At 43.9% G+C, this 13865-nt stretch overlaps 1 protein-coding gene across 1 annotated transcript in view; it reads right to left on the bottom strand.

Moving 5' to 3' along the window:
* The window catches only part of LOC109891576 (metabotropic glutamate receptor 2), an 86261-nt gene that overhangs the window by 20319 nt on the left and 52077 nt on the right, over window positions 1–13865 (bottom strand). Inside the window, exon 3 of the mRNA XM_031825236.1 lies at window positions 765–1605. Coding sequence (XP_031681096.1) covers window positions 765–1605 — 841 coding nt within the window. The remainder of the gene's footprint in view (window positions 1–764; window positions 1606–13865) is intronic.

Raw genomic sequence — 13865 nt, 5'->3', positions numbered from 1 at the left:
GGCATTCCTTTCATTAAAAACACAACGCAAGAGAGTTACATGCTGACCACACCGTTCGCGTCGTGTACGAGCTTCTGCGTGGCCAGGTGCTAAAATAGGTTCTATTTGTGATGCTCAACGAGCTGCAAGTACGGCCTCTCCCATCTCCTCATTGGTTTTTAGGAGCATATACCCATGTGGGTGATTGAAAGATGAACTGATGTCCACACTCCAGTCGGTGGTAGTAATGCACCGTAAAGTTGTTTGCAAACCGCCCTATAAAGTCCAAAGAAGTAAAAAAGAAGCCTGAGGAAGGAGGAGAGATGGCGAAAGGAATTCAGTTTACCGTTTATTCTGTGGATTAATTGTCGGAGTAGAGGACCTTGTGCATTTCAGATAAAATAACAACCCAATGTTTATATCCCAGGACAAATTAGCCAGCAACACCAAGCTAGCTAGCTAAATTGTTTAATGCTTTTTGACCTGTCTCCAAATTAATATAATTTGTTCAATTTGTTTTGATATTTCAACCTACGTGTCCTGATCATGTCCGTGCTTCTACACCTGCATTGCTTGCTGTTTGGGGTTTTAGGCTGGGTTTCTGTACAGCACTTTGAGATATCAGCTGATGTACGAAGGGCTATATAAATAAATTTGATTTGATTTGATTTGGTGTGGGGGTATAAAATCAACATGCGCGCGATGGCGCATGCAGGCACATGTTAACGATCACATCTGTTACATAATGTATAGTGATGTAGATACTCATCAATCTTCAAACTCACCGTCAAACTTGGTCTTCAGGATATACTCCCTGTAGAACCTCTTGCCGTTGCCTGGCTTCAGAGCGTCACAGATCTTGGTGGTGGAGTTGGGGCACAGCGACTGCCTCATGTTGTGCAGGGCATGGGCCATGGCATAGACAGCGTTCACCACAAACATGATCTTGGACTCCTGCTCAAACAGGCCGTCCCGCAGAGAGTGCTTCCCACAGCCCAGGTCATGGAGGCTACATTGGAATCTATTCTCCCAGAACTCCCTGAACCAGGGGTTACGTGTGTTGTTGTAGGGATTCAGGCCCGTGAAGTACTCAGCAAACTGGGGGATGGGGTAGGAGGCCAGCTCGATGGTAAAGGCCCCGTCCGCCACAGCCTCGCTGCCCCTCACCACAATCTCCTGCGCCCCCCAGCCATCGCTGGCCACCCAGGTGAAGGACGCGTTCAATCGGTTGGCAGCCACCAGCAGCTCCCGGGCGTCCTCGCTGCGTGTGAAGAGAATGACCACCTTGGCATTGGACTTCTGCCGCAGCGAATGGATCACCTGGTCATAGCTATAGCGGTTCATCGACCGGCTGACCTTGGCTGAGGTGGCGATACAGATCTGGCGGGCGCGGGCCTCCTGCTGGAAGGCGTCGATGCCCGTCTCGCCGTAATCGCCCTCCGATGCCACGGTTGACACATAGGTCCAGTTAAAGAAGCGCAGGATCTCTGCCATGGCCTTGGCCTGATAGAAGTCAGGGGGCACCGTGCGGGCAAAGTAGTCATAGCGGCTCTTGTCGCTGAGCTTGGCGCTGGTGGAGGCGTAGCTGATCTGAGGGATCTGGAAGAGACGAAGGAGGTTGGCCACCTGGAGAGAAAGAGAGAGAGGTACAATGAGAGCATGATCAAGAGTTAAACAATACTGTAGGGGCTTTATTTGATCTGCATTGTGGAAGTTCAGCGTTACTGCTTGATTTAAATTTAAAAGCAATGGTCCCGTGTAAGCGAAGACTGCGTTCAAGATGACCTCTACATAATTCGTCTAAATCGGAAATTACCTTTACATTTCATGCAATCTGTAACGCTTCAGAGATCCAGATGGAATAGTGCCAAGTCTTTACAGTACCTAGACATTATACCCTAGTAATAGTACTGGTAAAGTATAGTACTTATAACTGTTATACATGTATAACAATTCACTGATATATTATTAAATCAAAACAGATTTTGCTTGTGGGTCATTTCTTTATAACTCAAGTGGTGAAAGGAGCCACATCAGATACAGAATACAGTAATCTCACTAACAGTTTGGCCTAAAGGGACAATCAGTCTCACTCCAATCTGCAGCCTCTCATCGCCCTCTGAGTTCCTAGCAGTGTGTTTCACAACTCTCCTTTCTGCTGATTGTCTGACAACATCCTTGGCTTGCCACGGGCTCCAAGGATGCCCACATAGACTACAACCCAGATCTGTCATATCTCATCTACCACACTGTCGACAACATCAACCAATAAAACCATGCAATATCTGATGATTCATTGGCTTGCGAGAAAAACATTTTAATGTTTCCCCCAAATTCTACATATTTTGCATTGGGGCATAGAGAAAATGTTGCAGTTTAAAAGTATGTTTGCTGCAATTCTACACAATTTGCCACAGGGGTGGAGAATATATTTTAAAAACTAAAAACTAATTTCATACAATCCTACACATGTTTGCAGGTTTTAAAATGATGTGTGCGTAATTTTTGCGTAAAGTACGTTGGATAAAACATTTCACAAAAGGCCTGATGGAAACAGCAAAATATTTGCACATAAAACCGTTTCCACTGCCATTTCTCGTAGAATTAGTTTTGCCGACACAAAAAGATCCCACCATGTGGAACGAATAAATTGTCTGTCGGATTTTATACATTTGCACTGAAACTTCCTGTTTCCATCACAGCTGTCATAATGTTTGTTGATATGGTATGACTTCTCACGTAAAAACTTTGGATGGAAATGTGGTTAGTGACTGACATAACAAGAGAAAATCTGCTTATACACAACAACATTTAGAAATTGCACATTGTGTATTCTGTTATTCTAACTCTCAACAGTAAGTTGAGACCCCGACTGAGTTCCGACTGCGATCCGTGGGCTTAAAAAATGGCCGCCATTTGCCCATCCCTGATTTCAATTATTTATAGATTCCATTTTACTATCAAGAAATACACATAGAAAGACAGACAGAGGGGGTGATTATACATCATAGAATCAAAAAAGCCTTATATTTTGTATTTTTCTCTGGCTGTAATAGGTTTTCTCAGTGACCAGTGATGTGGTGCATTAGAAGATGCTCACTGACTTTAGCTTGAGCCAGAGAGGTTTTGAACTCTCCTTCTTATTAATCTAGTAACTAATTTACCGTCTGGTGATGTCACCAGGCAGAACAAAACTCCATCCCACAAAAACAGGCTGAAATTTCAGGCGGTCTTTTCAAACAGCTCTTACACTAAAAAGGCATTATCATTATTTTCACAATTTGACAGTATTATTACAACCTCATAGTGTGGAAATATATATAAAACAAGAAAATCTGTTTTTTTGACCACAAAAAAAATAATATATGCATGGTCATGTACAGAACTGTCAAGAGTGTTGTGAACAGGCTCACACTTTACTCAGGCTGGAGTGAACAAACAGGCGGACGCAAACTGCGTCAAAACCTCCAGAAAAAAGGCAAAAGCGCAAAGCGCAAAAAACACTCACCAAAGCTAATGTACCAAAATACATACAACATGCACAAACACAGAACATGGAAACATAGCCTGGCGTGTAATAACCACATAACATAACAATAACCACATAACAATAAACAATTTCACACAAAGACATGGATGGGACCAGAAGGAATAAATACATGCAGTGTGATTAGGGAATGAAAACCAGGTGTGCAGGGAACAAGACAAAACAAATGGAACAATGAAAAATGGAGCGGCGATGGCTAGAAAGCCGGTGATGTCGACCGTCGAACGCCGCCCGGAAAAGGAGAGGAGCCGACTTCGGCGGAAGTCGTTACAAGAACATAATTTGACCAATACCTCTATGAGATATCTAATTCATTATGTCCATCATATTAATAAAATATCAAATGATTTTGCTTGTAAAAAAAATTATGTGACTGAAAATTAAGCCAAACAATGGGAGACGTCAGGAAAAATCTGATGTGATGTGCCTGGATGGCTGTTAATCACAGGAATCATTGTTATTCTCCTAGATCAGAGGGTTGAATAACAGATTAATCAAAGGCAGTGATTGCCTCACTGAGATATTTATTAGAACTAATGAGATAATATTATACATTACATTGTCGACCCCCCCCCAGGTTTTCTGATACATTTTTTAAACAAAGTTATGACATAAGACTGTAAAAACACCAGTAAATCAGCTCCAAGTGACTTTAAATTGTAAAATCTGTTCCGAAGCATTCCCACAAATAATAGAGACATACAGTGCATTCAGAAAGTATTCAGACCCCTTGACTTCTTCCACATTTTGTTACGTTACAGGCCCATTCTAAAATGGATAAAATAGTTTTTTGTCCTCATCAATCTACACACAATACCCCATAATGACATATCAAAAACAGGTTGTCAGAAATTTTGTAAAAAATACACTGGAAATAACACATTTACATAAGTATTCAGACCCTTTACTTAGTACTTTCTTGAAGCACCTTTGGCAGCGATTACAGCCTCGAGTCTTCTTGGGTATTATGCTACAAGCTTGGCACACCTGTATTGGGGAGATTCTCCCATTCTTCTCTGCAGATACTCAGGTTGGATGGGGACTGTCACATTCAGAGACTTCTCCCGAAGCCACTCCTGCACTGTCTTGGCTGTGTGCTTAGGGTCGCTGTCCTGTTGGAAGGTGTACATTCGCTCCAGTCTGAGGTCCTGAGCGCTCTGTAGCAGGTTTTCATCAAGGATCTCTCTGTACTTTGCTCCGTTCATCTTTCCCTCGATCCTGACTAGTCTTCCAGTCCATGACGCTGAAAAACATCACCGCAGCATGATGCTGCCACCACCATGCTTCACCGTAGGGATGGTGCCAGTTTTCCTCCAGACGTGATGCTTGGCATTCAGGCCAAATAGTTCCATCTTGGTTTCATCAGACCAAAGAATCTTGTTGTTTATCATGGTCTGATAGTCTAGGTGCCTTTTGGCAAACTCCAAGTGCGCTGTCATGTGCCTTTTACTGACGAGTGTCCTTCTGGAAGGTTCTCCCATCTCCACAGAGGAACTCTGGAGCTCTGTCAGAGTGACCATCAGGTTCTTGGTCACCTCCCTGACCAAGGCCCCTTTCCCCCGATTGCTCAGTATGGCCAGGCGGCCAGCTCTCGGAAAAGTCCTTGTAGTTACAAAATTCTTACATTTAAGAATGATGGTTCTTGGAGACCTTCAAAGCTGCAGAAATGTTTTGGTATCCTTCCCCAGAGCTGTGCCTTGACACAATCCTGTCTCGGAGCTCTACGGTCAATTAATTCGACATTATGGCTTAGTTTTTGCTCTGACATGCACTGTCAACTGTGGTGTGTGCCTTTCCAAATCATGTCCAATCAATTGAATTTACCACAGGTGGACTCCAATCAAGTTGTAGAAACATCTCAAGAATGATCAATGGAAACAGGATGCACCTGAGCTCAATTTCGAGTCTCATAGCAAAATGTCTGAATAAGTTTGTAAATAAGGTATTTCATTTTTTTATTCTATAAATTTGACAAAATTTCTAAAAACCTATTTTCATTTTGTCATTATAGTGTATTGTGTGTAGATTGATGAGGAAAAATATGAATTTAATCAATTTTAGAATAAGGCTGTAACGTAACAAAATGTGGAAAAAGTCATGGGGTCTGAATACTTTCTGAAGGGACTGTATGTGATTGTATACAAATGTACCATTTTAGAAAAATTGTATATCTGTTTGGGCTTCTTGTGGTCAATTTGCAGCCTAATGATTTATTATTATGTCCAAGCCCCCTGAACATCCACTCAAGAGAAAAATGCCTAGACTCTAGACTCTAAACCTCAGAATATCATGTATTATATTGTCATAGTATGTCACGGGACATATTGCAACACTTTTACAGTAATATGTAACTAAAATCACCTGTTCTTTGTACAAGAGGTGGCAATCAAACCATATTCAAAATAGTTATGCTTTATGCATGTTGCCATAGAAACTGTTAAAAGACACAGATGAGGAGTCCTCTGTCTGTGTGCTGAATGGTTAATATTGGAAAAGTATGCTACCCTTGAGGCTTCCTGCCTGGCTCACTAGAGATTCCCTGACTAGGAACTCTAGTTACTATTGCCATGAAACATTCTCCAAAAACCTCTTCTTCCCTAACCCACCTCGACAGGCTTTAAAAACACATGTACAGACAGCTGGCAGCTGCCTGTTCTCTCTCTCCTAGGAGAATGGGAGGACACACTTAAGTGGTAACTAAAAGTACAACTTCTAACTTTCATTTAAAAAAATAACTTCCTAGATTAGCACTACCAACAACCTTAAGTTTGCTCAATTTTCGTACAACACTGATTTTAAATGGGATTTATGCAGCCCTACATCATTGACAAGGCATATAAATGCAGTCCAGGAATTGTAATAAACAATGCCTTAGCACTTTGACTCACTTGACAGATTTCACTTTTTCAAAAACACTACAATCATAAGAGTGAGATGAGAGAAATAAAATATTGGTGCAGAATATCCAGAGCCTCGGCTCATGGTGTATGCATAGGACATGCGTAGCAGACCCATTAAAGTGTCACCTAGCTAAGTCCACACATGGACACACTACTGAGCTTACTGTGACTTGCAATTGAAAAACTTAAGATCAGCATTAAAAGAAACATTTCTACAAGTCTACTCTGCAACTAAATATGCATTTGTCAAAATTATTAGATAATTTCCAATCAATTTCGTTATTCTTTCATCAAGCTGTTTTTATAAAATCCATACACAGTCCCAGAGGAGGAGATAAAGTGTTACCCAAAGGCCATGTCAAGGATTCAGTGGTGTTGTGGGCATTAATTAAAACCATTTATCTGACATTATCAGACTTCCTCACCACTCATATATGTGAATGCTGTCAGGCCCATTTGAGTGATACATATAACAGATTGTGGCCAGTGCTTTGGGGAATGACATGATTCACATCTCCAGCATTTTGATTAATTTGCTCAGAGGCAACTCAAAACTTTTGGGCAAATGACTGATCTGTCAGTCTGGTAGACATAGAAATCAATTACACTTCAAGCAGAATACTCCTATGTATTGTGCAAGAAATATCTTTCACACGGTTTACATGCCTTGAATCACCTCTGTATAATACACACAGGTATTATTGATTATCTTCTAATCCAGTTCCATATTCACTTTGTACTGCAGCCTAGCAGACTTAAACATGTTAGACATGCAGCTCATACTATTCCCGACACGCTGAGTCTCCTCCTCAGTGAGAGAGCTCTGTATTTAATTACGAAAATTAGGAAGCAGGCAGGGAGAGGATTTGCATTGGAAGAATCTACTATAGAGAGGAGTACTTGGAAAGGGGTTCACTCCAGAGGCATGGTAATACACAGCCTGAGTGTGGAAAGAGGGATAGATAGCAAGCTTTTCAGCTCTCATTCATTCTTAACACAGAAAGAAACCCAGCACAGTGGAAGAACAGAGTGCCTAAAGGTAAGAAGACAAAAACACAGCCGAGTATCAACGTGAGTAAAAGTACAGGAGCAGAGAGTGTTGCAGAACTCTTTATTACATTACATTAATACTAGACATCTCTGGAGTGGTCATTTACACTTGGTGCGTTTGGGAAATTTCCCCAGTGCAATATTAAAGGGAAGAGTACATTTTTTATAATGCACATTTATTTATTTTTTTAATAAAAAAAACTGAAATACCTTATTTACGTAAGTATTCAGACTCTTTGCTATGAGAGTCGAAATTGAGCTCAGGTGCATCCTGTTTCCATTGATCATCATTGAGATGTTTCTACAACTTGATTCCACCTGTGATAACTTCAATTGATTGGACATGATTTGGAAAGGCACACACCTGTCTATATAAGGTCCCACAGTTGACAGTGCATTTCAGAGCAAAAACTAAGCCATGAGGTCGAAGGAATTGTCCGTAGAGCTCCGAGACAGGATTGTGTCGAAGCACAGATCTGGAGAATGGTAACACAACTTTTCTGCAGCTTTGAAAGTCTCAAAGAACACAGTGGCCCCCAGCATTCTTAAATGGAAGAAGTTTGGAACCTACAAACTCTTCCTAGAGTTGGCTGCCCGGCCAAACTGAGCAATCATGGGAGAAGGGCCTTGGTCAGGGAGGTGATCAAGAACCCAATGGTCACTCTGATAGAGCTCCAGAGTTCCTCTGTGCAGATGGGATAACCTTCCAGAAGAAACCAAGATTGAACTCTTTGGCTTGAATGACAAGCATCACATCTGGAGGAAACATGGCACCATCCCAACAGTGAAGCATGGTGGTGGCAGCATCATGCTGTGGGGATGTTTTTCAGCATCAGGTGCTGGGAGACTAGTCTTAATCGAAGCAAAGATGAACAGAGCAAAGTACAGAGATCCTTGAACCTGCTCTAGAGCGCTAAGGACCTCAGACTGGGGCAAAGGTTCACCTTCCAACAGGGCAACGACTGTACTCAGCCAAGACAATGCAGGAGTGGCTTCGGGACAAGTCTCTGAATGTCCTTGAGTGAACCAGCCAGAGCCTGGACTTGAACCCGATCAAACATCTCTAGAGAGACCTGAAAATAGCTGTGCAGCAACGCTTCCCATCCAAACTGACAGAGCTTGAGAGGATCTGCAGAGAAGAATGTGAGAAACTCCCCAAATACACATACCCACGAAGGCTTGAGGCTGTAATCGCTGCCAAAGGTGATTCAACGAAGTACTGAGTAAAGCGTCTGAATACTTCAATTAGCACAAACCCCCCCAAAAGAATTGCTTTGTCATTATGGGATACTGTGTGTAGGAAAAAACCTATTTAATACATTTTAGAATAAGGCTGTAACTTAACAATATGTAGAAAAAGTCAAAGGGTCTGAATACTTTCCGAAGGCACTGTATTTGATGACACAGTGTGAAGTATCTTATCTATTCCTTTTGATCAATTCCATTGATTAATGCTGCATGAAAATCATTTTCAAACTGCATTTGTACAAGATGAGCAAAAATTATCAACAGCAGCAGCCAGTGTTTTTACAGGCTCATAAATATTCCTGTAGGAAGCAGCAGCCTTCACCTCGGCACTGTGTTGACGGTGTTACTATCACCAGACAATCTCCCCCGTGTGATTCATGGCCTATGTGCACCTCATTGGTCTGGATATTTGCTAGACATGTGCTGGTTCTGTTAAAGAATAAAGGACATCCAGCGGCTGGGTGAACAGAGAGAGGGAAGAGATAAGGGAGATTGTGGCAAGAGAGAGGGAGGGAGAGAGAGGATGGGAAAGAGAGGCCAGAGAGAGAAGAGGAGGGAGAGAGAGACTGTCCTAGCTCACACTGGCACAACCTCATGGAGATGTCATGATGTTTTCAACATGAAAAGCCAACCTACTCTTCCCAGAAGGCTGTCTCAGTGTGCCTCTACAGCAATAACACAATATCTCCACTTCAGCTGTCCTGGGCCATGCTCACTATCACATATGCACAGCAGCATACTCACACACTCTCAAACAAACATTTGCAAACACACACGTGCACTCAGTGGCGTACCAGAGTTTCACAACCAAATCATGGCCCGTCTGGACCGCACCAAATCCGAACCAAACATAGACGGCTTCAGTCTGTGCTAACTGAGGTGCCTACAGTGAATGCCCATCTATGTGGTAAACCTCATGTTTGTAAAATACACTTTTTGTAAAACACAAAAAAGGATAATAAAAAAAGACATCTAAAAGACATTGTCTCACATGGTGGAATCAGCACTCACCTAAAAAGCCCATATGCCACTGGTTGAGAGAAATTGTCATTATTTTGGGGGAAATTATGTGAGGTTTAATGTGTTGTTGGAGGTGCATCTTGGTCAGCTTTGTGAGTCGCGCCGACAAGAATAAACATCTCCCCGGGAAGAAGAAGGGCAGGGGTGTATGTTTCATGATTAACAACTCATGGTGTAATTGTAACAGCATACAGGAACTCCAAGTCCATTTGTTCACCTGACCTAGAATTCCTCACAATCAAATTCCGACCGTATTATCTCCCAAGAGAATTCTCTTTGGTTATTGTCACAGCCGTGTATATCCCACCTCAAGCAGATACCACAACAGCCCTCAAGGAACTTCACTGGACTTTATGCAAACTGGAAACCCTATATCATGAGGTTGCATTTATTGTAACTGGGGATTTTAACAAAGCAAATATGAGAACAAGGCTACCTAAATTCTGTCAGCATTTTGACTGTAGCACTCGCAATGGAAAAACACTGGATTACTGCTACTCTAACTTCCGCGATGCATACAAGGCCCTCCCCTGCCCTCCTTTCGGCAAATCTGACCAAGACTCCATTTTGCTCCTCCCTTCCAATAGGCAGAAACTCAAACAGGAAGTACCCGTGCTAAGGACTATTCAATGCTGGTCTGACCAATCGGAATCCACACTTCAAGATTGTTTTGATCACGCGGACTGGGATATGTTCCATGAAACCTCAGAGAATAATATCGACGTATATGCTGATTCGGTGAGGGAGTTTATAAAGAAATGTATAGGAGATGTTGTACCCACTGTGACTATTAAAACCTACCCTAACTATAAACTGTGGATAGTTGGCGGCATTCGCACAAAACTGAATAAAAACAGTGTAGTTATTCCCTCTGCAAGGCAATCAAACAAGCAAAATGTTAGTATAGAGACTAAGTGGAGTCGCAATTAAACAGCTCAGACACGAGACATATGTGGCAGGGTCTACAGATAATCACGGATTAAAAAAGGAAAACAAGCCACGTCACGGATACTGACGTCTTGCTTCCAGACAAACTAAACACCTTCTTTGCCCACTTTGAGGATAATACAGTGCCACCAACGCAGCCCGCGACCAAGGACTGTGGGCTCTCCTTCTCCGTGTCTGAAGTGAGTAAGACATTTAAAAGTGTTAACCATCGCAAGACTGCCGGCCCAGGCGACATCCCCAGCCACGTCCTCAGAGCATGCACAGACCAGCTGGCTGGTGTGTTGACGGACATATTCAATCTCTCCCTATCCCAGTCTGCTGTCCCCACATGCTTCAAGATGGCCACCATTGTTCCTGTACCCAAGAAAGTAAAGGTAACTGAACTAAATGACTATCCCCCATAGCACTCACTTCTGTCATCATGAAGTGCTTTGAGAGACTTCTCAAGGATCATATCACCTCCACCTTACCTCACCCTGGACTCACTTCAATTTGCTTTCCACCCCAATAGGTCTACAAACGATGCAATTGCCATCACACTGCACATTGCCCTATCCCATCTGGACAAGAGGAATACCTATGTAAGAATGCTGTTCATTGACAAAAGCTCAGCATTCAACACCATAGTACCCTCGAAGCTCCTCATAAATCTTGAGGCCCTGGGTCTCAAACCCGCCCTGTGCATTTGGGTCCTGGACTTCCTGACGGGACAGCCCTAGGTGGTGAGGGATGTCCACTGTGCTGATCGTCAACACTGGGGCCCCACAAGGGTGTGTGCTCAGCCCACTCCTGTACTCCCTGTTCACCCATGACTGCGTGGCCATGCACATCTCCAACTCAATCATCAAGTTTGCAGACGACACAACAGTAGTAGGCTTGATGTCCAACGATGATGAGGCAGCCTACAGGGAAGGAGGTGAGGGCACTCCGAGTGTGGTGTCAGGAAAACAACCTCTCACTCAACATCAACAAAACAAAGGAGATGATTTTGGACTTCAGGAAACAGCAGAGGGAGCACACCCCTGTCCATATCGACGGGACAGCAGCGGAGAAGGTAGAGAGTTTTAAGTTCCTCGGTGTACACATCACGGACAAACTGAAATGGTCCACCCACACAGACAGTGTAGTGAAGAAGGCGCATCAGCCCCTCTTCAACCTCAGGAGGCTGAAGAAATGTGGCTTGTCACCTAAAACACTACCAAACTTGTACAGATGCACAATTAAGAGCATCCTGTTGGCTTTATCATCGCCTGATACGGCAACTGCACCGCCCACAACTGCATGGCGGTCTGCACAACGCATCACCGGGGGAAAACTACCTGCCCTCCAGGACACCTACAGCACCTGATGTCACAGGAAGGCCAAAAAGATAATCAAAGACAACAACCACCCGTGCAACTGCCTGTTCACCCCGCTTCCATCCAGAAGGTGAGGTCAGTACAGGTGCATCAAAGCTAGAATCTGTTTTTCAGTCTCTCGGTTCCATCTCAAGGCCATCAGACTGTTAAACAGCCATCACTAACACAGAGAGGCTGATGCCCACATACAGACTTGAAATCATTGGACACTTTAATAAATGTATCACTAGTCACTTTAATAATGCCACTTGAGTAATGCAAGATATGTTTTCCTAATTTTTATCGTATATATTTAGTTTATATTGTAATCCCACTTTCCATCTACGGACTGAATATACTTTCCTGCAACCCGCTTCACACAATGTGGTACGGATCTGCTATTTTTATACTTTAGAACCGGAACCCCCATCAGAAGCTAGCCAGCTAAATAGCTACTAACTACTAGTCAGTCAGCCACTGCTAGCGGTCTTCACCATTCCCTCGGACAGCAGCCTGCTTCAACTCGGTCAATACCTGCCAGTCTGCCCAGCGCAATATCAACAATCAGCATATCGGACCGCTTTTTCTCTACCACATCACCGGATTCCTACCGCAAGCTCTGGACCATTACACCGGATCATTGCGGCTAGCCAGCTGCAACATGAGTGGCTACTGCTGGCTAATGCCTATGTCCCGAAGCAGGCACCAGTTAGCCTTGAGCTAGCCTCGAGCTAGGCCCATCTCCCGGCTAGCCGAAGAGGTCTTCCCAGATAATTCTTGGGCTACAATACCTCTTTTGCCAACTGGCCTGGACCCTTTATTGCCAACACGGAGCCCCACCGATCCATCATGACTGGTCTGCCGACGTAATCGTCAGAGGAGGTTTCAACAGGCTTTTCCATTGCGACGTTGTCGAAGAGCAATCTGCTAGGCCCGGCCTGCTAGCTTTATGAATCGCCGTGTCTCCAGCTCACCTAGCATAGTAGCAACTACCGAACGGCTCACCTATTGCTGCTCATTGGACCCTATGATCACTCAGCTACACATGCCTCTCCCTAATGTCAATATGCATTGTCTACTGCTGTTTAGGTTAGTTATTATTGTTTTATTTCACTGTAGAGCCCCCAGCCACTCCCAACATGCTCTTTTGTCTCACCTCCCACACATGCGAAAACCTCATCTGGCTTAACTGGTGCCTCCAGAGACACAACCACTCTCATCATCACATAATGCCTAGGTTTACCTCCACTGTACTCACATCCTACCATCATCAAGTTTGCGGACGACACAACAGTGGTAGGCTTGATTACCAACAACGACGAGACGGCCTACAGGGAGGAGGTGAGGGCCCTCGGAGTGTGGTGTCAGGAAAATAACCTCACACTCAACGTCAACAAAACTAAGGAGATGATTGTGGACTTCAGGAAACAGCAGAGGGAACACCCTCCTATCCACATTGATGGAACAGTAGTGGAGAGGGTAGTAAGTCGGTGTACACATCACAGACAAACTGAATTGGTCCACCCACACAGACAGCATCGTGAAGAAGGCGCAGCAGCGCCTCTTCAACCTCAGGAGGCTGAAGAAATTTGGCTTGTCACCAAAAGCACTCACAAACTTCTACAGATGCACAATCGAGAGCATCCTGTCGGGCTGTATCACCGTCTGGTACGGCAACTGCTCTGCCCACAACCGTAAGGCTCTCCAGAGGGTTGTGAGGTCTGCACAACGCATCACCGGGGGCAAACTACCTGCCCTCCAGGACACCTACACCACCCGATGTCACAGGAAGGCCATAAAGATCATCAAGGACAACAACCACCCGAGCCACTGCCT

Source organism: Oncorhynchus kisutch, linkage group LG5, assembly GCF_002021735.2.
Source record: "Oncorhynchus kisutch isolate 150728-3 linkage group LG5, Okis_V2, whole genome shotgun sequence".
NCBI classification, from domain to species: Eukaryota; Metazoa; Chordata; class Actinopteri; order Salmoniformes; family Salmonidae; genus Oncorhynchus; species Oncorhynchus kisutch.
The sequence above is the reverse complement of the archived record's forward strand: the minus strand, read 5'-3'. Positions and strand labels throughout refer to the sequence as shown.